Source organism: Plecotus auritus, assembly GCF_963455305.1.
Source record: "Plecotus auritus genome assembly, chromosome: 3".
NCBI classification, from domain to species: domain Eukaryota; kingdom Metazoa; phylum Chordata; class Mammalia; order Chiroptera; family Vespertilionidae; genus Plecotus; species Plecotus auritus.
Window position 1 is genome coordinate 89,068,166 of NC_137772.1, and position 24,989 is coordinate 89,093,154.

At 42.3% G+C, this 24,989-nt stretch overlaps 1 protein-coding gene across 5 annotated transcripts in view; it reads right to left on the bottom strand.

Moving 5' to 3' along the window:
- ENOX1 (ecto-NOX disulfide-thiol exchanger 1) overlaps nt 1–24,989 on the bottom strand; it is a 598,797-nt gene that overhangs the window by 99,764 nt on the left and 474,044 nt on the right. For all 5 annotated transcript variants that reach the window (XM_080662707.1, XM_080662709.1, XM_080662706.1 and 2 more), the window contains 2 exons: nt 23,425–23,531; nt 19,478–19,595 (listed from right to left, as the gene is read on the bottom strand). In XM_080662707.1, the coding sequence (XP_080518833.1) occupies nt 19,478–19,595; nt 23,425–23,531 (225 nt within the window). The remainder of the gene's footprint in view (nt 1–19,477; nt 19,596–23,424; nt 23,532–24,989) is intronic.

Sequence of the window (24,989 nt, forward strand, 5' to 3'; positions counted from 1 at the left end):
GCCTCTGAGAACTGCCCTGGGGGGGAGGGCTCTCCCCACAGGGTGTTACAGTGGTAGGATCCAGGGAGAGGAGGCTCCAGGCTGGGAAAGCAGAGCTGAGCGAGGGCTCTTTCATGAAGAAGGCGAGGCTGGGCAGCAGAAGTCAGCTGGGGGAAGCAGGAGTGGGGCTGCCCGCCCAAGCGGAGACATATCCACAGAGGCCCAGCAGTCTCCTGGGAGAGTGCCGAGGCTGAGGGCAAGGATCAGTGAGGCTGAGGAGAGGAGGCTGCGCCAAGAGCCCCAGGTCCAGGCGGCAGGCACATGCAGAGGGGCATCGCCTGGACACCTTTCTTTTGATTAGACTTCTGTTTCCTTTTTCACTTTCAATCCCTGTTTCCAATTCCAAGGTACAGGACTACTTTTTCCTCCACCCTCTGAGGCGTTAAAGATTCTTTATAGGGAGTCAGACTTAGACCAAGGTAAATCCACGCTGACATGGTGACCCCGCCCTGGGCCCCGGCCCTCCTTGGGAACAGCACTCCACCAGTGGGCTCTGCTCTGTAGACTTCACCCTGCGTTGTCATAGACCTTGTCCAAAGAGAGAAGCCTCTTTCTTTCTTTTCTTTTCTTTTCCCCCTCCTCCTCCTCCTCCTCCTCCTCTTCCTCCTCTTTCTTCTTCTTCTTCTTCTTCTTCTTCTTCTTCTTCTTCTTCTTCTTCTTCTCCTCCTCCTCCTCCTCCTCCTCCTCCTCTTTCTTCTTCTTCTTCTTCTTCTTCTTCTTCTTCTTCTTCTTCTTCTTCTCCTTCTCCTTCTCCTTCTCCTTCTCCTTCTCCTTCTCCTTCTCCTTCTCCTTCTCCTTCTCCTTCTCCTTCTCCTTCTTCTTCTTCTTCATCTTCATCTTCTTCTTCTTCTTCTTCTTCTTTTTCTTCTTCTTCTTCTTCTTCCTTTTCCTCTTCCTCTTCCTCTTCCCCTTCCTCCTCTTCCCTTTCCTCCTCTTCCCCTTCCCCCTTCCCTTTCCCCCTCCTCCCCTTCCCTTTTCTTTTCCCCTTCCTCTTCCTCCTCCTCCTCCTCCTCTTCTTCTTCTTCAAAAAATAATTCTTTATTGAGAAAAGCTTTGAACAGCAACCCTTCCCCTGAAGGAATTACTCCTCTCAGATGATCTGCCGACAATGTTAAGACCGTCACTTCTTCCTCCTTTTAACTTGGAGGTTTCTTTCCCTTTTAACAAAAGATCACTTCTAATTTTCTTCAGGAAATCTTGCCTCAGGAAGTAATTTTTCCTACTCTCCCTAACCCCCCTAAACCTCCCCCACACAGTCCTAAACTGGTGGCTACCACAGAAAACGTCCACTTCCTGAAATGTGAAATGAGGGTCAGCCCCAAAGTAAGTGTGTTCTCAGTATGAGGCATTGCCATTTGCAAGGATCCGTGACTTTTCCCACAAAGTCTTTACTTTATAGTAAAACAGCAAATATTCTGGTAACAAAGATGAGTTGAAAAGCCCCCCTTCCCCGCTTCAGGTGTTGCCTTATATAAACTCTGTCTAGTCTAAATGGGAACCAAGACTTGGTTTTTAAGCTTGGTGGGAAGGGACAGGCTGCCCGGCAGCCTTCTCCTGCCCATATCCTTGGCACCAACGTTGAGAGTGATTTATGCACGCCTAGGTGTGCCTGGCATTACCACTCAGATCCTCCCTAAATGTGCAGCCAAGTAGAAGGACACTGGTGTGGCCTGGAGATGCCAGTGTGTGTGCCACAGACAGCCCCTGTCTGTCTCACCTTGGGATCTCTTAGATGAGACTTCTTGATCCCATCCCAGATTTCTGAACCCGAGTCTTTGGAATGTGGCCCAGGGACATGCATTTCAACACATTTCTAGGATGATGCCAATGCATGCTGAAGTTTTAGAACCACTTCCCAGCCTTTTAAAAAATGTTAACAGTATTACAGATGTCCCTCTCCAATCTCCCCCGCCCCCACTGACTCCCTCCACTCTGCCCCCTTCCTCTCCCTAGGTCTTCCCTGCCCTATTGCCTGTCCATGGGCTATGCATATATGCATATACATTCACTAGTTAATCTCTTCTTGCCCCCCTCCCATCTGAAATAGGTCAGTCTGTTGCATGCTTCTATGTCTCTGGATCTATTTTGTTCCTCAGTTTATTTTGTTCATTAGATTCCACATATGAGTGAGATAATGTGATACTCTTCCTCTGACTGGCTTATTCACTTAGCACAATACTCTCCAGGTCCCGCCATGCTGTCTCAAGGGGTAAGAGATTCTTCTTTTTTACGGCTGCCTAGCCTTTTAAAACCATCCCTATTTCCTCATGCTTTCTTTATGACCGTCTTCCACTCTTAGAATTCTTTCATTATTTTTTGACACCTGCTTTCTCTCAGGCTTTTCTAACAGCTTCTCTGTTATTGAAAGACCCTCTCCTCTCCAGCTTTTACCCATCCAACATGGCCGTTAGGAGTCTCTGCCACTTGTCTTGCCTTCTTACATTTCGTTAATCTACCCACCTGTTCCTCTCTGAAAGCCGCTCACGGCCTCTCCTGTGAGGATGCTGTGATGGCATGCTTTCAGAAATCCTCAGCGCAGTCTCTCCAAAACACAGTGTTCTGATCTCCTAGATGTTGGCTATTACTTTTCTTCGCAGCCCTGTTTCTGGAGAAGGTTCCTGCTGCAGCGGGCTGTGGCCTGCACCCAGGAGCGGCCCTGCAGTGCTGTGTCTGTGGGAACTCACCACGCTGGACCAAGCCTCTCACAGGAGGAGTCAGGGCCAGGCCTGTGTGCAAGCTCTCCCCAGTCAGCCGCTAGATCTGCTGTCTTTTCTCTTTGTTATATGTCCACGCATCCCTGCTTCCCTCTCTCACCACTGACAGATGAGCAAACAGTCCCTGGCTGTTCTCCCAGAGTCAGAAAAAAAAGAAAAAAACAGGGATTCTGTCCTTGGTTCTCATCACATGTCTCTGCATCAGCCTACCTTCATGTCTTCTGTCCTCCCAGGTTGCCTTTTTCCCAACTAACCACAGGCTACTTCAAATGCCCCTGGCACGCCCAGGATCCGGGGAATTCCCCACCTGTGTCACATACGTCATACTTAAATTAAAAAAACGACCTCCCTTTCATTTCTTCCTTCTGTTTTTTTTTTTAATTATTATTATTGCCTATGCCAGTCACTTCCTTCCCACTATACCACTTTATCTCTTACTCCATTTTTATTTTCCTCTCATTCTCATATTTTATTGCCTTACCTCAACCTGTGTTTTTTTTTCCTTCTTCCCAACCTATTATTGACAGCCATCAATCCTCCTGTTACATGCCAGTGTCTTCAATCTTTTGTGCCCCAGAATCACTGAGGGGCGTTTGAATAACACAGCCGCCAGGGCATTAACTCCCAGCCATTGGTATTTGTATGTAGCTCCCCAGGTCTGCCTCATGTGCAGCCAAGGCTGGGAACAACTCATCTATACCTTCTGTTAATGCTCGCCAGTGTCAATTCTCAACATTGCCAAAGTGCCTGGAATTTGCAGCTGCCACGGAATCCCTTAACTGGTTATTTCTTACAACCGTGAGGAAACTCTTCTGGGATGAGCCTTATGTCACTGCCGAGGCTTGGAGAAGAGACCTCATTTGCCAAGTCTCCCCGGAAACAAAACTAAAATGGTTCAAGGGGCTTCTGACCTTGTCTGGTTCACTCATTTCTTTGCTCTTTTCAGTGACCCTAAACTCTCTCTTCCAGGGATACCAGTTCTCACTCAGGTGGGCCACCTTTTCAGAGCCTTTCTAACGATGCGGCTACCCACATGACCCTCTCTTCCAAAGAGCTTCCAGGAGAGCTTGACATTCCCCAGTCAGTCCTAGAAAATGGGAATGAGGTCTCTTAAAATTTACTTCAGAACTCTTAGCTTCTCATTCATTCAGTTGGCTCCACTTCACATTCTTCAATAGGACACATCTTCTCATTACTTCTTCTCATCCCCAGAGCCTGAGTACTACAAAATCCTGCTTCCATAAACTTAGCATTCATCTTCTCTGAGTCCTTGGGCAGGGAGAATGCTCATATTTTAAAAACTGTCTGCCCCTGGCTGGTGTTACTAAGTGATTAGAGCCTTGGCCCACACAATGAAGGGTCTTGGTTCCATTCCTGGTTAAGGGCACACACCTGGGTTGCAGGTTCGATCCCTGGCCCCAGTAAGAGCGTGTGCAGGAGGCAACCAATCTGTCTTTCACATCGATGCTTCTCTTTCTCTCTCTCTTCTTCCCTCTTTCTCTCCCACACTCTCTGAAAAGCAATGGAAAAAGTACCCCCTGGTGAGGATTATCAAAAACCCACACAAACAAACAAATAAATGAAAAACTGTCTGATAGCTAAATTATAGCAATATTTCCCTGGGAGATATTAAAACCCTCTATGTATTGATCATGATAATCTCTCTCAGTTCTCCAGAAAAAGCCATTTTTGCTTTGCTCCTTAAGATGATTTGTTTTTGGTTTCTGATGAATATATTTTCAGATAGCAATGATTTATTCTTACTAGCAAGTCCTTAAAAACCCTCTGCAAGTGCTAAAGCCCCAGTTAAGCACAAATAATCAAACACTAATGCTTTTAAACACCTCTACCCCTTTTTCCAAGTGAGAAATAGAGCTGTTTGGGCAGGTTTATGAGGTGACCTTGATTGAATTAAAGAGGTCAGGGATGGAACAGATTTCAAACTTATGCTCAATGATTTTAAAGAAATGACTTCCACCCAATTAAGCAGGAATTAGCATGAAATATTTTATTTCTGAAAGGTTAAAAGAATCCCTCTGAGAAAGCAGCTCTCTTGTTACTAGCTTTTTATTGAACATGAGAGAGAAGGTGCCATGTATAGTTTTACATAAAGTGCTTTGTGAACATGGTGCTGATGATCTGGCATCAATTATACTATTCCTTGGGGCCTAAACGTTCTATGGAAGGGGCAAACAGTCCAATTAAGTTTTAATTTCTATTTCAAAAGCCAAAGGACCTAATAAATTCCAATTACTGAAAAAAATAAAATAAAATAAATCAAGATATATTTTCCAACTGCAGTAGTCTCAACCGAGTTCTAGAGGAAAAAGTTTCAAATGTTACCTTACTAATTTTTTTCTTTTAGCTCCATCCTTTACTTTGCCATAGTCCCCCATCTTTTAATGACCTGAGAGAACATGTCATTCTTCCTGCTCTAAAGTGTAACAGAGTCTCTGATAATTAATTGTGGAGCAGAATTCCACAGAGGAGTGAGGAGAGACTGGACTCAGTGGTAGTTTGGGGACTAGGAGGTGTTTCTAAGGAGCAGAGACCTGAGAGGAACTATGGCGATGCCGATCAGCATCTCACGTTTTGGTACAGTTGACCTCAGAGTGCCATGTGGACATGATTATATATTGGAAGGAGGCCACAGGGTATTAGAGAGAGGTGGGGCTTTAATTATACCTGGGGTCCTCATCTGGAAAACAGTCAGTACTGTGACAATTAAGTAGATAGTGTTTTGTTGTTGTTGTTATTGTTGTTGTTGTTGTTGTTGTTGTGTGTGTGTGTTTCCTTTGGACTAAAGTGAAAAAAAATATCCTTCAACAGATTAAAATTTAATTCTTCCTAGTTTTTTAAAATCCTCACAGAGGATATGTTTTTACTGATTTTAGATAGAGAAGAGGGGAAAGAAAGTTAGAGAGAAGCACTGATGTGAGAAAAACATCAATTGGTTGCATCTCATACGAGTCTCAACTGGGATCAAACCAGGAGCCCAGGTATGTGCCCTGACGGGAATCAAACCTGCAACCTTTTGATGTACCAGATAATGCTCCCACCAACTCAGCCACTAGCTAGGGCTCTTCCTAGTTTTAATTTCCTATCTATTCATTGAACAAATTCTTGTCCACTTACTGTGTAAAATGCAATGCACTGGCTAGAGAGAAAAAGATCCCGAACTAGTCTTTAAGGAGCATATGGGGTAGAAGGTCTTCCCATCTCAGCATGTTTTCAAAGAAACAAAACAGCCCTGGCTGGTTTGTCTCAGTGGATAGAGCGTCAGCCTACAGACTGAAGGGTCCTGGGTTCGATTCCAGTCAAGGGCACATGGCCAGATTGTGGGCTCGATCCCCAGTTGGGGGTGGCAGAAGGCAGCTGATCAATGATTCTCTATCATCATTGATGTTTCTATCTCTCTCTCCCTCTCCCTTCCTCTCTAAAATCAATAAAAATATATTAAAAAAAGAAACAAAACAAACCTTCTCCAGGTATAAGACAGAGTTCTGAGGAACAGATTTATACAACTTCTCAGATACTCTCAGCTCTCGTAGTTTTTTTATGGTAGACTTTATCTGTTAGTCTTGCTGAGACTTCTGAGAGTAGAGAGCAGGCACTGTATGAAACCATGACCCAATGCTATTCCAGAACAGAGAGAACTCTGATGATGTGCTACTAGGATTTTTTTAGAGTAGATAAGCAACACTCTTAGATCAAAACAGAATATTAGTCTTAGAAGACTTCACTTGCTAATTTTTTCCTTAATCTGGCACTGCAAGTAAAATGATATCATGTACTCATATACATCATGAGAATTCATTGGATATTTGTTGTTTTAGTTTTATCACTGCTTTATATTATGACATTGCTTAAGACAACTCAAGGAGGAAAAGAGCTAAGGATAGAAAAATGAATGACTAGGATGCTCAGATCATGTAAACTACACTAGCGAAGTCTAGGAGAGCGGGTGGAGACATTTCTTAAACAACTGACTGATAGATAACTAAAGGAAGAATGAAATCCCTTATCCTATCTCCAAAAGATTTGCCAAATAAGTTGTGCCTGAAAACTTGTAATTACAAAAATTACCCACTATAAACTTGCAGAACTTTTTCAGCCTTCAAACTAATTATTGTGGGGGATAAAAACAACAACACAAAACACACACAAAGAAAACACCCACATTTTCTCATTAATTTAGAACATGGGGTGGGGTGGGAGAGGTCATATTACTTCTAAGATCTCTTCCAGGCCAAATCTTCTCTGAGTCTGTGCATCTCAGTAAGATTGATATTATTGTAGATCTTCTCCCATAGATTCTTATTTTAAAGATTTATTGGGAGGTACATCTCATAAAGAATAGCCTCAGGAACAGGAAGCAGGAAGAGCACTTCAATTAAATGCTGAAGTTAGATGGAGAGTCAATAAAATGGTGATGGGCAGGTAGGCTCTCCCCGGCCCTGGGAATGCAAAGAAACATGGGAAAAGAAGGGAAGTCAAAAGGCTAGTACTGTAGCTCAGATCATTGCAGATCAACCATCAACTCTATGCCTGTGCTTTGAGAAATGTCCTTTTTTAATTTTTATTTATTTATTTACTTTTTTTTTTGGAGAGTTAGGCAGTGTAAACATGGGTTGTGACAATGTGCTCTTTACCAAAGGAACACATTTCTTCTTTCTCTTGCCTAAAGCCATTGAGCAGATCGTTTCTGAGAAAATACATATCACCCAACTAGAAAAGGGATTGTGCCAATTTCCTGAATATTTTTAAAAGTTGGAATGAGCTTAAAAACAGTTTCTGGATACACCACCTATGTTGAAGCCAATCTCCAGTTAGCAGAAAATACAGAAAATAATGGAAAGACTAAGCATAAGCCCCAGCCAGCTTTGTTTGGGTTAACATGTAATAAGCATCTCCAATATACCTTTGCCTCCAAATGGCACCATAGTGCCACACACATAGCAGACATTCAAAGTCCCTGGTGGATTTTATTGGGCAACTGACTCTTATGATGCCACTTAAGGCATTTCAGGAATATTCTGGAGCTTTTCTCCCATGAAATTAGTCATGCCATAGAAAAGTCATTAGCCTAGAACAGTGGTCGGCAAACTGCGGCTCGCGAGCCACATGCGGCTCTTTGGCCCCTTGAGTGTGGCTCTTCCACAAAATACCACGGCCTGGGCGAGTCTATTTTGAAGAAGTGGCGTTAGAAGAAGTTTAAGTTTAAAAAATTTGGCTCTCAAAAGAAATTTCAATCGTTGTACTGTTGATATTTGGCTCTGTTGACTAATGAGTTTGCCGCCCACTGGCCTAGAATGAAGGAAACTGGTGTTGACTTCTAGACTTTCCACTTACTATCTTGGACAAATAAAATTTCTCAACATGGGACTTCATATTTCTATTTGTGAAAAAAGGAGGAGGCTACACAAGATGATTCCTAAGGGTCTCTTCTATGCCGGAAAAGACTCATCATTGCCCATCTCTGTGGGTAAGAACTCAACATGTCTGTCTGGTTTAGAACTTGAATTATTTATTGGATCTTTAATAAATAGTTATGCAAATATGATCAGCCCTTGAAATAGGAAATGGTAAGACAGCGTGGTCTAGGAAGGTAAGCATATTATGGTAAATTAAATGTGGAAATTCCCTAGTTTAAAGCAAAAGAAGGCAATCAGTAAATGTCCATCTGATACTTGTTACTGTTCTTTACTACTTTTGACTGTCCCTAATGATTGAAAATGGCCAGGTAGTACTGCCCTATCACTAAGAATTTTACCAGATTCTCTTAATTTAAAATTAATATTTATGGTAGCTTAATTATTAAAATAAAGCAATACATGTATATATTGTGGAACTTTTTCTGAGATGCACAAAGAAGAAAACAAAATCATCTTTTCTCACACCATCTAGAGATAATCACTCAGAATGTTTTGACCTATATCTTTACAGATTATCCCCTAACATACAAATTGTGAGTCTAACACATACACAAACACACAACTGGAATGGCCTATACATTGATTTGTAACTGCTTTGACTATGTGAACAGAAATATCTGAAATGGAGTTGCTAATGTCAAGGGGTCCTGAGGTGGAGACAGAAGGCCATGGGGGCAGTTGGTCTTATGCACATCCATACCTGTATGGCACCTGGCCTCTTAGATGGTGCCAACCACAACCAGCTTCATCTGCTGCCATGCTCAGACTGAGGCTTACTTCTATGAACTGCAACCTAGCAAACAGCATGGTAACCTATCCCACATAAATTAATGTTAGTTACTGTTGTCTATACCAACCATAACTCTTTCAAATCAACTACATAAGCCTGCGGGTTGTACTTTTATAAACATTGTCTTTTCCTCCAGCCTCAGAGCACAGTTCCTCTTGAATCCCTAAAGTCCCCACAAAGATTTGGACTGCTTTGCAGCCTCAGTTATTTCTTGTTTAACAATCACTTAGCAATATATCAAGAACCTTCTCTCATGCCATTATATAGTTTTCTAAACATGATTCATTTCAAGGCTGCATATCTATAATAATAAAAGCATAATATGCTAATTAGACCTGACGTCCTTCCGGGCGAAGCCGGGACTGCGAGGGAAGCCTGGGTTCCAGGTGCCTGCCAGCGGCCAGAGGGAATCCCGGGTCCCAAGTGCTAGGAGTGAAGGGCGGGTCCCGGGTGCCAGAGGGAAGCCGGTGCAGGCAACCGGGGGAAGGAAGGCCTACTCTTACACGAATTTCGTGCATCAGGCCTCTAGCAGGCATATAATTAATTAACCAGTGCCCTGGTGTTAGATATTTACATGTTTCTAGAGTAATTCTGATAACTGGAGAGTTAGGTAACTGTGTCAAGTGGCAAGGACCCACATGGCCCAAGTGGAGAGCTAGGGCCTCTGGGACCCAGCAGCTCTAGAAGTTACTGTGGGCTCACTGAAGAACCTGCAACACCCAGCCTGAAACACTATAGCATAGACTCTGCCTTATAACATCCGTCCCTCCTTCTCTGCTAGTATGGGAGTCAAATATAACTTCCTTTCTCTAGCCACCTCCCAGAAGGCTTCCACATTGTGCCCTAGAACTGGGGAGAACAGTTGCTGAGTACTTATACCTCGCTGGTATCAACAACATTCACCCAAGTGAGAGAAGTGTCTCTCAGCCATTTAGATATGGGAGGGCTTACTATCACAATTTTTAATTAGCAAACTTCAATGTCCAGGCCTTCTCAGTACAGTTAAATCCTCACTTAACATAATCCATATGTTTTTGAAAACTGTGACTTTAGGTGGAACAATATACGACAAAACCAACTTGACTATAGGCTAATTGATATAAATGGGAGTTAAGTTCCTGGAGCATATTTCTGGTCACAAAAACATTACCAAACTTCTAAGCTTAAATACTTCTAATATTAAACATTGAAATAAATGTAAGCCATACATTCATTTAAGAAAGATTAATGAAGACAAGTAGTAAGATCATTATTTCCAACCCCCATTGTTCCAGTTAAGGGTTGAGGTGGGTCTGCAGAGCCTATCCCAGCAGCTCAGGGCACAAGGTGGGAACTAGCCCTGGCCGGGATAGGACACCATTCCATCACCGGGCGCACTGACACCCATATCGCCCAGATGGGGACAACTTAGACACTTAACCAATTCACCTCTCCTGGACATCATGGGGACGTGGGAGGAAACGAGAAACTGGAGAAACCCATGCAGATGTGGGAAAACGTGCAAATTTCACACAGACAGTAACTCCAGCCAGGAATCAATTTTTTTTCTCATAAACATTATAATGAAATGGCACTGAACAAAAGGATGTTATATGAGGACCTGCTGTATCAGTATCATATAGCAGCAGGTGGAATTTCTAAGAAAGGGGAGAAAGTAATTATTTCTTTCAATTATTTTTTTTTCATTAGTTACGTGGCACTGAATGTGTATGACTAATTGGAATTCTGTAAGACATTCTCCTGTCCTCACTTTTTATATTCATACAATAAATCCAGCATCTTTAGGTCTTTGATTAATGAAGCTTATGAGCAACAGCATTAGGAATCAAGATATAATAGCTTTATGCCACCAACTGTGCTTTGATGAACAATGCAGTATGAAAGCAGAGGAGAATTAGGACAATGATGCTCAGAAACAGTAAGTACATCAGTGTGCTAAGAAGTTGGTCACAACATATGTTTTAATATGGTCTGGTATTGATTCTTTTGGCCAGTGTCCCACTTTCACAGTGTTAGAGTCACAATTGAAGGTGTAATTGGAGAGGTACAGAGGAAAATCAGTAGATGCTCTCTTTCCACTACCAACCAGCTAGGTATATACAGCTTCTCTGCCACACTCACATTTAAGGGATCTGGAACATGCTTTTGGGAGGGCTGGTCCAGTTTTCAGGATTTTAATAACCTTAGGCATCCACTTTGAACACCTCAAAGATTATAGCATTAATTCTCATAGGTTCCTGTGAAAGAGCCCATGATCCTGAAAGGATACACATGATTTGCTCTAATTTTCTATTTCATTAACATATAAAAAGAAAGCTTAAAAATTCACTTGTTATAGAAGATCTGTCTGAAAACAAAATCACGTAGAATTATTGTGTCTGAGCTTTAAAAATACATAGAAAAATGCTTACATAGTTAACCTGTGCAGAAGAAAAAAATTAGAAACCACACAGTCTTTTTAGTGCTGTAACTAACACAATTTTATTTTCTTCTTTTTTTAAAAAAGTTCTCACCTAAGGATAATTTTTAAATTGAATTTAGAGAGAGAGGAAGAGAAAGGGAGAGAGAGAGAGAAACATCATTGGTTGGTTGCCTCCTTATATATGCCCTGACCAGGATCGACTGTGCAACCTAGGTATGTGCCCTGACTGGGAATAAAACCCGCAACCTTTTTGGTCTATGGGATGACCCTCCAACCTATTGAGCCATCTGGCCAGGGCTATTTTCTTCTTTCTTTATTATTCATTATTAGATCTTCCCAAATGACCAGGTGTTATTTTTATATGAAAAACAGGTTTGCCTTGGCTGGTGTGGCTAGGTTGGTTAAGCATCATTTCATGCACCAAGGGGTTGCTGGTTTGACTCCCAGTCTGGCACATGTCTGGGTTTGGGGCTTGATCTCTGGTAATGAGCATGCAGGAGGCAGCCAGTCAATGTTTCACTCTCTTATCGATGTTGATGTTTCTCTCCCCCTCTCCCTCTTCCTTCCTCTCTTTCTCAAAATCAATTTAAAAAAAAAAAAAGTTTGAAAAAGAAAAACAGAATTTATGTTTAACATGTTACATGCTACTGGAGGGCAGTGAGCTGATCTACTAAAAGTGTTTTCTATGAGCTCCAATAGAATTATAGAAGAGCACTTGACAAATTGTGTCAATGTTGAAAAGGATAACCCCTATTCCACAATCAGAAATTCCTACTTATTATTTACAAACTAAAAAGCAAAATTAGGAATAAATATTACTAAGAATTCTTTCCTACATTTAGGAAAGAGAAAGAAAACTTACAAACTTACCCAGATAAGGTCATCTAAATTCCCTCAAAAATATTCTGATTTTTTTTTCAGAAGTTGTGAAAACCGCACTTAAAATCTAACAGCACAGTGTTAATTCTGCTCAAATACAACCTGAAAACATATTTTAACATCCTGTCAGAATGAGATACTAAGAGTGTCGATAAAATGACACTAAAATAAATGTAAATTTAGATTGCTGTTACAAGTGGCTGCCTGGCTCTGGAAAGATGTTAGGTTGCTATAGTATTTTCCATAGCAACTTTGCATCCTATTACATAAATATTCCCTCAGTGTCCTGAAAGCCTGCTAAGAAAACAGGATTGCATCTACTCTCCTATGCAATGAGGCTGCATCAACCTATCAGAAGATACGCCCAGAGAACATAATAAACTGTAATCTAGATCCCAGTGTCCCTGGCAGCGGAGGGGAATCCACGCACCAGGGGCTGTGCACCAGCAGCTGGGCTGGGGCCTTGTGCTCCTGGTCCTTAGGCTACACTCTTCCTAGGACAAGGTCTGTGTGGTTCTTTGAAAATTGGCTGTTAACTTCCTCACTCTTCTCCTCTGCCTGCGAATGGCCCAGCAGCCCAAGCCCTTCACAAGGCTCCATAGGCTCATGTCACTAGGCAAGAAGCCAGGGCTACCAGAGGCCGAGTCTACTCTGCACATGCAGCTGGAGAAGGTGCTGGCCCGGAAACCAGTGAGAGCCCACCAGCTCCAAGCCAGCATCAAGCAGGTGGTTTGTTTGAGAACCTCCGTGAGGGCACGCCCGGTTTTGTGGAGGTGCAAGGCAGGTGAGTAATTAGCATGGCAGGGAAAATCCGTGCTTTCCTACACACAATGCAATTTCAGCGGCACGGACCAACTTTACATAAAACACTCAATTACGGGAAATGTGTGCATATCTGAGAGCGATGTCAGGAATAAGGCATTGTCAGGCACCACATAAAAATACGATTCTAAGGGGGCTAAACTTAAAGACAATGTAGGCTCCAAATGTGAATTTACAAAACAGATAAACACAGCCTGGCTGGGCAGAAGGAGTGCTTCCCTTCCATTTAATAGCACCTGTCTCTTGCATTTAAAAGGTAAAGCAATTTACAAAATGATGATTTTATAGTTTCCAGGAACATGTTCATTATGAAAAGAGAACCGTAACAGTATATAAAATCAGGGCACTGAAAAAAATCTATCCAAAATAAACATATATTGGAATTATTTGGCAAGATTAGCAAGGAAAAAAAGAAACAGAAAAAGCCTTGGCTCCTTGTAAATGAAGCTCTGTTCCCAGAATTTAGGAATGAAGCAGGCTACCATGCCCACCTCGGAAGTCTTATTTCATCCTCTTGAAGCCATATTAGCTTTAATTAATCATCTTTCTTGTTAAGCATTTGGGCTCCCAGAAGACATTCCTTTGTGGTGAAAATAAAACGCTTGTCTTTAACGTGGTGGTCGCTGCTAGACACACACCACTGCGGGGTTCCTCCCTCAGGCTGTCAGTACATGTGCACACAGAAGGCGACAAACAGCTTACCCTCCCAGGCCTCCTCTCACCACCACATGCCTGTCTCTGGGGTCTGCTGGTGCAGGAGCTCCACCCCTACGGCGAGTGGCGTGGACTCACTTCCCCCGTCTGCATGCTACTGGCCCTCTACAGAGCTCCGAACAACTCCAGAGTAAGCCTGCTCAGATCCCACTCAATTCAATGGGAAGCGTCTACCAACTGCGAGTGTAATGGCCCCGGCCTCCTTCGGTTGGCCCTGGCCATGGGCTGGAGGACCCTGGGCTCACCTCCAGTGGCCCAGTGTGGGGCTGGGGTGGCAGTGAGCCTGACTGTAACCTTCCCGTTGGGCATCCTTTATGTCTATCAAAAGCACTCCCATGCAGGAAACAAACTAAATCAGAAAAACAGGCAGTCTTGGTGTTCAAAGAGATGAAGGGGATAACAAGAGAGAGCCTTATTATTAATTTTTTTTAAACTAATGCTTCCAGCTACATATAAAACTATTCAGGCAGACTGAATACTGCTAATTCCAACTGAACTTAATTATGAGTCTCAAATCTGACTCGGTTGGCTGAAAGATTTGGCAAATCTTTCCAAATGATTTCATATTGAAATTTTGTAAAAAGTCTGTACCTATGATGTGGTGCATTTTCATGGAAAATTGACAACCCAGAAAACATTCTTTATAATTAAAAAAGTATTTGCTCCCCTAAAGAACTCAGAGCTTAAATGAGGTGTAATTAAAACCCAAGAACATTTGTGCATTATGGAATGGTTTAAGGGTTGTCTATTAAGCAAAGGACATATAGTTTTATTCTTCTAAAATTTGTGTTTGATATACAATGTATACTCACTAAATATTGGATGAGGTACATACACTGGGGTAATTATGTTCATTTTGGTTTATACTGAATTTAAATTCATGGCTTTAGAACATATTTGCCATTAGGCATTGTATTTTTATTAGGTTAAAATGTTTTTTCTCTTCTAAAAGCATCTCACATGCTTGAGGGCAGGATAGACTGTCTAACCTTCGCCCTATGCCCAGGGTCCACAGAGCCTTGAACACAGAAGGTGCTTGACAGATGTTTAGTAATAATTAGAATGACGCCGGGTTTCAACTTCTGAAGTGTAGACTATTAAGAATGTGGTACTGTATTTTGTATGTATACATGTTCAGACCATGTAAGGGAAATGAATTATCTTTGTTTAAACATGCTTAATACTTGCCATTTAATATTCTTTTTATTTTAATTAATTTATTTTTTTAACCTTCACCCAAGGATATGTTTTTTATTGATTTGAAAGAGAGAGGAAGGGAAGGAGAGAGAAAAACATCAATGTGAGAGAGAAACTCATCGGTTGCCTCCCATCCGCACCTGGAAGAAGGATTGAACCCCCAACCTGGGTATGTGCCCTGATGGGGAATCAAACCTGTGGCCTTCCAGTGTATGGAACAGCACTCCAACCAACTGAGCAACACCTGCCAAACTAATGATTGCCATTTAATTAGAACAAATGTTCTTAGGGTTGCCATCTTCCTATAAACTTATGGGAAAAAAGCATAAAAACAAAGACCAGAAGAAGGGAAATATGCAGCTGAAGTCAACACACTTTGCTTGAGTGCTGACTTGGTGAAAGGCCTGGGGCCAGGAGCTGGAGGATGACCAAGATAATAAGCAGAGTCAACACTAAGCAAGGGCTTTGCATGCATTGATTCATTGGACGCTCACAGTGCTAAGACTAATCAGGTTCTCCTGCAGCCTTAAGACCTAGGACAGACTTCCTCTTTTTTCTCCTTTTTTCCTTGAGCTTTCTTGCCTCACCCCTACAGTCAACCTGGGGAGGAGGTGGGACGAGGAGGAGGAATTAAAAGAGAAAAAGAAGAGAAGGGGGAGGAGGAATAGATATGGCTTTTAAAGTTTGGCTTGATTTCAGTAGGAGGTAGACTAGGCAACAATAAATTTTAATTTTTATCAAAAACTATCTTCACAGGCTTCGGAACAGGATGCCAATCTTCTTGAATGAATGCTTCGATAAATCTGTCTTGGTTTTCAAATTTATTAACGAAACTCATTTCATTTTTATCAGCATCTTAGTTTTGCTTCAGCAAACTGTGTTCCCCTTTAAGATCCAGCTGATGAGGAGCAGTGAACAGCCTGCCCAGAACTATATTGTAGTGAGAGCAGTACGGGGAACTGTAGCCAGACATGGTAAATTATTATGTGTGGTGAAAAGTGGAAGCACAATGAAATATTCTTCATAACCAGAAGATCAGAGACATATTGACCAATTTTATTATTTTTTTAAATATGTGTTTTGTTTTTTTGTTTTGTTTTGTTTTCTTTTAAAACATATTTTATTGATTTTTTTACAGAGCAGAAGGAAGAGGGATAGAGAGTTAGAAACATCGATGAGAGAGAAACATGGATCAGCTGCCTTCATAACCTTTCAGTCCGCAGGCTGACGCTCTAGCCACTGAGCCAAACCGGTTAGGACAGCAAATTTTAATTTTTTAAAAAGAATTAAGCACAAGGTATCATACAAATCCTTCCACATAATACATTGTGTCTTCTCTAGAAACCAGTTCTCCCTGGCTGTCCCTCAGAAATAAAACTGCGTGTTAGCTTTTGTTCCAGGACACAGAGGAGGAGGAGGAAAGCCAGCAGCACTGGTAGACCAAACTCAAGCATCCTGTGGGGGCGGCCTCACCACAGGCCTCCCACAGGCCAGGGCTCCCAGAAGGATATTCCTCTCAGATTTCCAAGAATGTCTGGGACAGCTACTGCTCAGAGCATCCAAGACAAAAATCTCATTGTTTTAGCAGAAAGGAAAAGGACAAGAGATTCTTTAGAAGATAGAGGATTTTACTTCTATTTCAGCATTTGGCAATTCCCCTCAGTGAATTAGAACTACATTTTGAAGAGGCCTGCTCACAGGCGCCTGACAGATGCAAATGTGTGCCTACAATTAGTGCTGGGTCACCTGAGGAGTTACCACTGAAAGATCCCCTCAGGTTGCCAGGCCCCCCTTCTCGGTCCCTGGGTCCCTGCTTCAAGCAGAGGTTGGAAGGAATCTGTCTTAGGCTGGGTAAAAGACCAGATGGGAATTCCTGCTCTCAGACAGTGGCCCCAACATGCAGCTGAAAGAAAAACCGCTGCCTGCTTTTGGCAGGATCTTCAGGGCCCAGTGGAGTAAAAAAGGTTAGTTGCTTTCCTTTCCCTCTAATCAGTCCTGAGCTTTCCTCATAAACCACATGCCACGTTCCCTGGTCCATCTCATTTTGAAAGCACGAAAGACTTTGAACTCCTGGGGGCCTGGCATTTGAACTCCATTTCTTTCATCTTTTCCCTCAGCACTCAGTGGAGAACATGCCGTGTTGTGCTCATTAATTCTACTGACCAAGTAACAAGCCTGGTGAAAGCTTCTGAAAGTTCAGGTCCCACTTCCGGCTCTTGCCAGATGCCTGGGGAAAACGAAGAGAAGTCTGGGAAGACAGCTCTTCAGTCAACCTTCCAGAGAGGACCCTGTGGTCCCTGTCAGGGGAGAGGTCTTGGCACCTCTGTGGATTCTTCTGCAGCATAGCTCAGGGGCGGTCCTACAGGTACACTCCTGCTGCCGTGGTCTGTAACCTCCCCTCTGTCTGCCACTGTTCTCAGTCATCGTTCTGGCCCTATCCTAAGCAGACTACAAAATTATACACATTTCTTACTTGGGAAATTGATAGGTTGTTTTTTTAAAAAAAAAAATGTCACCCCTTTCCTTGCTGAAAAACCACAGGTTCAAATAAAAATTTCTCATTAACTCAATTCCTTTCTCCTACACCTACTCATTAGGTATGTTAAGGATACAAGTTTCATGTAGACCTGCCTCTCACTTAGAAACTTCAAAAATGACGAAAGCTTTTTTTGAGAAAAAGTATTTTATATTTTTATGGGAAGATGCCATTGAGTTTAAGAAAATCACACTAAAACCTTAACTGGTTTGCTCAGTGGATAGAGCATCGGCCTGCGGACTGAAGGGTCCTGGGTTTGATTCCGGTTAAGGGCATGTACCTTGGTTGCGGGCACAACCCCAGTAGGGGGTGTGCAGGAGGCAGCTGATTGATGTTTCTCTCTCATTGATGTTTCTAGCTCTCTATTCCTCTCCCTTCCTCTCTGTAAAAAATCAATGAAATATATTTAAAAAAAAAGAAAATCACACTAAAATTTATTCTTTTCCTTTGATAAATGAAGGTGCGCAGAATAGAAATGCCGTGAAGAAAATTGTTTCCTCAAACAAGCAAATCTAAACCCAATAACCGAGCAGTCCTGAGAAATCTGTACCATCTTACTAGGAGGCATACAGTGACACATACATGCTAGCTTCGTTATTCAGACAAAGGCTTCAGAAAAGAGTGGCATGGTGCCTTCGTTTATGCCAAACTTCTGAAAGATATAAATAAGTGGAATTTGAGGCTGAAAGGAAAATGTTCTAAGGCAGTGGTCTCAAACGTTAGCATGCATCAGAATTCCCTTGCAGGGCTTAAGTCACAGATTGCTGGCTCCCACCTCCCCCTCCTTGAGAGTTTCTGATTCAGTAGGTGTTGAGCAAGGCCTGAGAATGTGCATTTCTAATAAGTTTCTAGATGATGCTGGTGTTCCTGGACTGAGGACCACACTTCTGAGAACCACTGCTCTAAGGACGCTGAGCCCCCTCTGCTACCCCTGGACAAAGCAGCTTTCCTTGGGACCATCATTTACGCCTCTGATTCTCCTTGAAAGGCCTGGAGAAACATGGCATGCACGCCAACCTCTCTGCAACCCTGATGACATGACCATTTTTGGAATCTTGATTTTGGCTTCTACCAACAAATTAGCAAAGGTCACCTGTTTCTGCTTACCCAAATCTTCCTGTTAAAAAGCTTGGGACAGGTGAGTGTTTATTCACCGGTACATACAAGGAGACAGATCAAATCTATGCCATGCCTCTATTTGTCTTTTATTTTTGCAATAGTGGCAACTGTGGTTCTTCATGGGCCCTTTAGACCACACTCTTACCCTTGGACAAGCAGTCCCCCTTGGTGTCCCCTATGTGGAGTGACCATGTCCCTGGCCTACTTCTACAAGACCAAGGGGTTTACATATACACAATTCAAGGACAGAGTTTTATATCAGCATCTCAGATGAGACGGAGTACGTGAACCAAGGTTCATTCTGAGCTCCTCTCCTTTTTACAGCTCAAGAGTGATGCCCCTTCCTTGGTACAAAGTGGGCCAACCCTCTGACGGCAGGTTAGGTGAACTAAAGTTCACTGGAGAACAGTCTAATTCTCCAGCAAGCTCTTTCAGAGGCTAGAAAGCTTCCTCAGGGATTAAACAACTCGCATGTTAGGACACTGACTGAAGCTAGATTTTATCTGTATTTCAGTATCAGTGGTGGCTACCATACTATGGAAAAGGATTTTTATGGGAACAGGCAAATATCCCTGAAAAAACTATAATGGCCCCGGACCTACTCATGAAGAAACAACTGGAACAATTTAAATTACTATGTTCCTAAGAAGTGTAATGTTCTATTAATAAAAAACACAGTCACTCAGAGATGAAAGTTTAGTATAACTCAATAAAGGTGAGTTATGTGTTCATTTCCCAATCTATATGCCCCACCTGGGATTAGGGAGATCATTGAGATACCTCACGGTCTGTGGCAGTTTTCAGCATTACCTGATTCATCGACTCTCATTTTCTTAGTTGGGCTGTCACAGTTCTCATCATCTGACATTTCCATCTCCTCTTCGCGGCGGATGCCCATGAGTTGCTCACTTTGAGCATTCCGGAGCTCCTGAAAGTTAAGAGTACACAAACGTCAGTCACTTTCCCAATGGTCTTTTAGTGTATTATGGCTGACACATGAGCACCTAGAATCTGCAGTTTTTCCCTTCCAAACATTGCCCCACCTAATCTAGGAAAACATCCTGAGGGGTACAGAGGGTGGGGGTGAAAAGACAGGAATCTGGTATCGGACTTGGAATAATTCCTGCTCACCAATGACTAGTTAAGGGCTTTTCAGAAAATTATTCATTTTCTCAAGTTTCAATTCCCACATTTGTAGAAAAGGAGATAATAACATCCACCTAGCAGGGCTGTTGTAAGGATTACACAGAAATACCTATCACCATGAGTGGCACACAGGAGGGGCTCACGAGCAAGGGAACGTTTAAGAGACCTGGTCTGCTACTGACCCACTGTGTAGCTCTAGGGATGTTTCTTCATCTCCCTTAGCCTCAATTTACTCACGGAAATATTGTAATGATCATACTTCTGAGAATAAAATAAATTAATGCAGGTAAGATACTTAGCCTCATGTTAAGCACATGGTTCTCCAAGTTGAAAATGTAGACCTCTATTATTCTTCCTGCAGAATAAGGGCCCTGCATGTGAGCATGTGGCCCTGTGTGATATCACCCACCCTACACACACACACACACACACACACACACACACACACACACACACACACACCATTCATATATCCAAGTGGTCAAATTTAAAAATATGTTGGAGGACAAAATAAAAACAGATGCCTTCTTTTTCTGGTGTTTTACATTTATTGTTTTTGTTGTGATGGTTGTTTTAGCATTACTTTATGATCTTAGGATTATATCTTACCACCTATTACAGGAGTGACTGTAGCCAAGGCATTTAATTTCTTTGAGCCTTTGTCAACTCACACATAAATGGGGAATAGTAGTAATAAAGGACATTTGAATGCAAACATGCATGTGAAAACTTATAAAAAGTAAAGAATTACAGAATATTTTTACAACTATATCTAAAAAATCAGGACACTGTAATCATTTATGTTAAATAATTACATTATCTGTATAAATTTCTATATCATGTATTTGTGAATCCTTATCTATTCTGTTTTCTTATATGTGTTTCCATTTTTTACCTCATTTAAACTGAAGTCTCTAAATAAAGTCAAATAGTTAAAATCATTCCACTTTATAATAAACCTTTGAGTAACAATAAAGCTAAAGTACGATGAGGTACTGATGGCATGACTTCAAGCATAGTTCTAGGGCCCATTCAATCAATGTGCACATATTAGTCTGTGTTATAGGTTCTTTCAGTTGTCTTCCCTGCTTAGCTCACAGATGTGTACCGCAGCATGATGGGAAGGAAAGTGTTTCTTGCTGACAGTATTTGCATGGTCAACTCTGAACCCTGGGAATCACCATTACAGAGGACAGGGAGGGGGATCAGCAGAGAGGCAAGGTCCCTGGGACACGCATCAGGGCAGTCCTGAAGGCCACCAGGCTGACGGCTCAGGCCTCCTTGCTTGACCATGCCACCGAGTAGGAAGGGGTGCCAATCCTGCCTTAAACAGCACCATGGTGTAAGAGGCAGATGTCACATGTGATTAGTGGGGAAGTTTTTAGGTTGTGGACAGCTAATTTTTCTGATAAAGAGGCCAATTCCCAAAGAGGTGGCCTGAAAATACTCCAAACAAGGAAAAGTCAGGCGGAGAGAATAAGTGAGGCTGAAAGAACCTGTTGTTGAGTCCCTACAATTAATGACAAGCTGTCATACAGTAGCTGTTCCAGCGGGGGAGAGTGGCAGAAAGGAAAACAATGGGTGGAAAAAAAGCAAGCTGAGGGTGTTTCCACAGGGTGCCTCTGGTTCAGCAGTAAATCACTAGCACACTCTAATAAATCTGCAAAGGTGTTGCAGATAATTAACAGATGCTGTACATGGGAACGCGGAAAAAATCAAGCCAATTATCAAGCTTATGTGCAACTGAGAAATCATCCACAATGTAAAATTACCAACTGGTACTTAATCAATTAAGCAACATGTCGGAGAGAAAATCAAAGGTAATTTAGAATCCTATTTCCTAGTACATCCAAAGAGCTGGCGGGAGTGGCAAGCAGCCATAAAGGCCCTTTGCAGGTGCAACTTCAGGACAGCATCCTTTCTGCCCCTCAGCAGGGAGCAAGGCTCGCAGGCTCCCCTGGAACAAAGCTGGAGCCTGGAGTATCCTGCTCCGCAATGGAGAGGACAGCCCTGGCCCCAGCACGGGGGACGCCAGGGGAGGGGACCAGACATGGCAGGAAGTGTGAATTAAATCAGTAGCCGATATTTGCTGACACTCACTACTAATGCCAGCCTTTTTATGCACAGGTTTATTCAGCATCATGCCACTTGCCTTTCTCTTAATATTTCTTTTAATCATGTTGGTTTTTACGTGAAGGAAAAGAATAAACAATTCATAGATTATTCCCAAATCTGAATCATGGTTCATGGATTCTGTGTTTCATAACCATCAATTTGTATATTTCATCATAAACTAGGGCTCTTTCCTCCAGAAAATCAACCCTTGACTGGGGTCTCGATTCAGTGTCTGGGGGAGCAGTAGGGAAGCATCCTGGCCCCTGAAAAGTTAAAGAGAAACCCCACCTCCTTCTTACTCACAATCCTGAACAGAGGAACAGAACTGCATCACTCACCATCCACCTTCTTAGGCATTTGTGAACAAAATAAAAAATGTCCTTCTTAACAAATTGCACTAGCACTTTAAGTGTCCCATTATTGTGAAGTCATTGGCATTCACCATAATAACAGTGATAATAAAGGATTCATTTGCTATTCATGTGGATATTATATCTAGTGCCATTGGTATTCAACTGTAATTTAGCATTAGTTAATGGGCACTTAAAATGCTACCCAAATGATTGATATCACAGTACTTTGTGGTTCTTCAAACTCTATGTAAAACGCTTATTTTACAAGTGGGAGCCAAAATCATTAAATAAATAAACCTTACCTTCTATAAGTTTGGGATTTTGAAAGGGGAATATCATTTAGAGAACTCTGATATCAACATGCTAGAGATGGAGAGACATCCACATGAAAAACATTCTCTCATTAAAAAAAGAAAGAATAAGCAAACAAAGACAGTATACTTACTGTTAAATTACAGGTTCAAAGCGTACACTACACTGTGGAGTTAAAAATAACAGCCGGACGACCAATGACTAATGACACATTTTGGCCCTTCTAGGTGTCAAAGAAGGTCAAGTTCTGGACTCTTTCCTTGGGGTGAATACTCACATTCACACATGCATTGCTGCAGAGGGTAGAGGTGGCTAGCCCGGCTGCTCCCTCCCCTGAGGAAGTTTGCTCTGGGAGAGAGAGGTGTGGTTTAACCTGCTGGCTAGCACAGGGACTAAGGCATTGCTCATGATGAGAAAACGTGCGTGAGAGGCATACCTGCCATTCTAGACCAAAGAACAAACTGTCCTCATCACGTAGCAGAACAGCGAAAAAAAACACCATATTTATTAAAAACTGGTTTTCTGTTTTACATTGTATTTTATTTCATAACCACCAGGCAAAGTGGCTTGGTTTATTTCTGAGTTCTTGGGTATGAATGGAAGACTTTCTGCTCTCCCACTGCAGGGGAGAAGAGCTCTCTGTCCTCTAAGCAGGAAGTCAGCTCTTTGCTGGGTCAGGAACAAATCTGAGCTGGATTTGGGTGACAATGAGACAGGACAACGGCAAGATGACTGCCCACTGTAACAAAAACCGTAATGATTGCAGCCACACTATTCTCTGCCAATCCAGCTGTGTGATGGTGTTTAAAAAGTAACAATAAAATCACCAACCTCAGAATGTTTTCGCCAAATGTCTATGTTCTTGCGCTGAGCTTTCGAGAAATGGTCCCAAGCTTTTTGTCTGGTAGAAGCGTTGAAAACGGCCACAATCTGCTCAACTTTGGTGAACAAGGAAGTCAAACAAGACAAGTAATTTATGTTGTGATCACTATAGGGAAGCAAAGCAAAGACACTAGGAGTCTATGGATGATGTCACAGTAGAAATAACATCATCAATATCCATCCAATTTGTGCCTTTTGTACTTACATTTTAGCAAGGTTGGGAAGTCTCCCTTCAAGTCTGTCTCCATAACTTTAGGTTAAAACAAATTCTAAATATGACTGGGGAAAGTCCAGGGGAAGCTGGCTTCCATGCATTCTTTACCTTGTTTACAAATGGACTTGGTATATCTACAGACTGCATGGGCACTGGAGTTGGCATACAGATATAGGTATATAGACAATGTGATGCCTTGGTTGGGGGCTTAGACATGAAGTTGGGGTGGAGTGGCTGAATGAGGAAGAGCCAAACATATATCTTTTTCTCTTTTGGTCTCTATCTCAAGGGGTCAAATGGAGCCCGCTGAAGACATTACTGGGTCCAAGTTCCAAGTTGGGGCAATGAGTAGCTGTGTCACATCTCCCCTCAATCTCAGGGCCATATTTACTCCTTGGCTCCTTTTTCTTCCCCTGTTGTACCCAATGCAGCCAGCCCACCAGCCCTTGGGCAGGGAAGAGAGACTGAGGCTCGCCCAACCAGCAGCTCTGGCATGCAGACCTTACTTTCACACCATATGGCACCCTCCACAGTTCATCACGACAACATAACATTCTCTGTTATTCCATTTTTCACTTTCTTAAGGCTCCCCTCCCTTGGCTCCCAAACCCCTTGAAGTTCCGACTCTATCACTTAGACCTCATTTAGAACTTCCGTGGCTTGCAGGCACAGTGCTATTGGAATAATAAATGCCGAGGGGTTGTGAACAAAGCCATGAAGAGAAAGGAATGGGCTCTTAATAGTGGATGCCACAGGTGGGGCCAAGCAATTGCAGATTCAGTCTTGCTTAAACAGTTATTTGTTTAGTAGGCATGGGATTAAGGAAATTATAGCACTGAATTAACCATATGATTAAACATAAACTTCTAAATATTAAGTTAGGAAGGGATAGTTAAAATTAGCTTCTCATAGATGCTAACACTCTATCAAACATATTTTTTTCTTAAGTGATTTCCAAGGCTCTATTATAAAAAAGGACATCAAAGCTCTTCCAAATCTTCCAGGTGTCCAAAGAATGTCAAAGAGCAATAGGATAATCTGAACAGAAGAACAACACCTGGTGCCACAATTTTAAAAATCAGCACACAAAATAAACAACTGTCTGATGGAGCATAGGAAGCAAGCAGAGTCCATTGACGTCTCACACTGTAAATATCTTCTCATGCTAATAAGCAGCTATTTCCCGACCTATGGGTAGTTCTCACGGGGGCTTTTATGTTTACTGTTTTCCACCTCAAGAGAATTCCAACTCCAAACTTTCCTATCTATCAAACTTTATCATCATGCCATACAATGAATT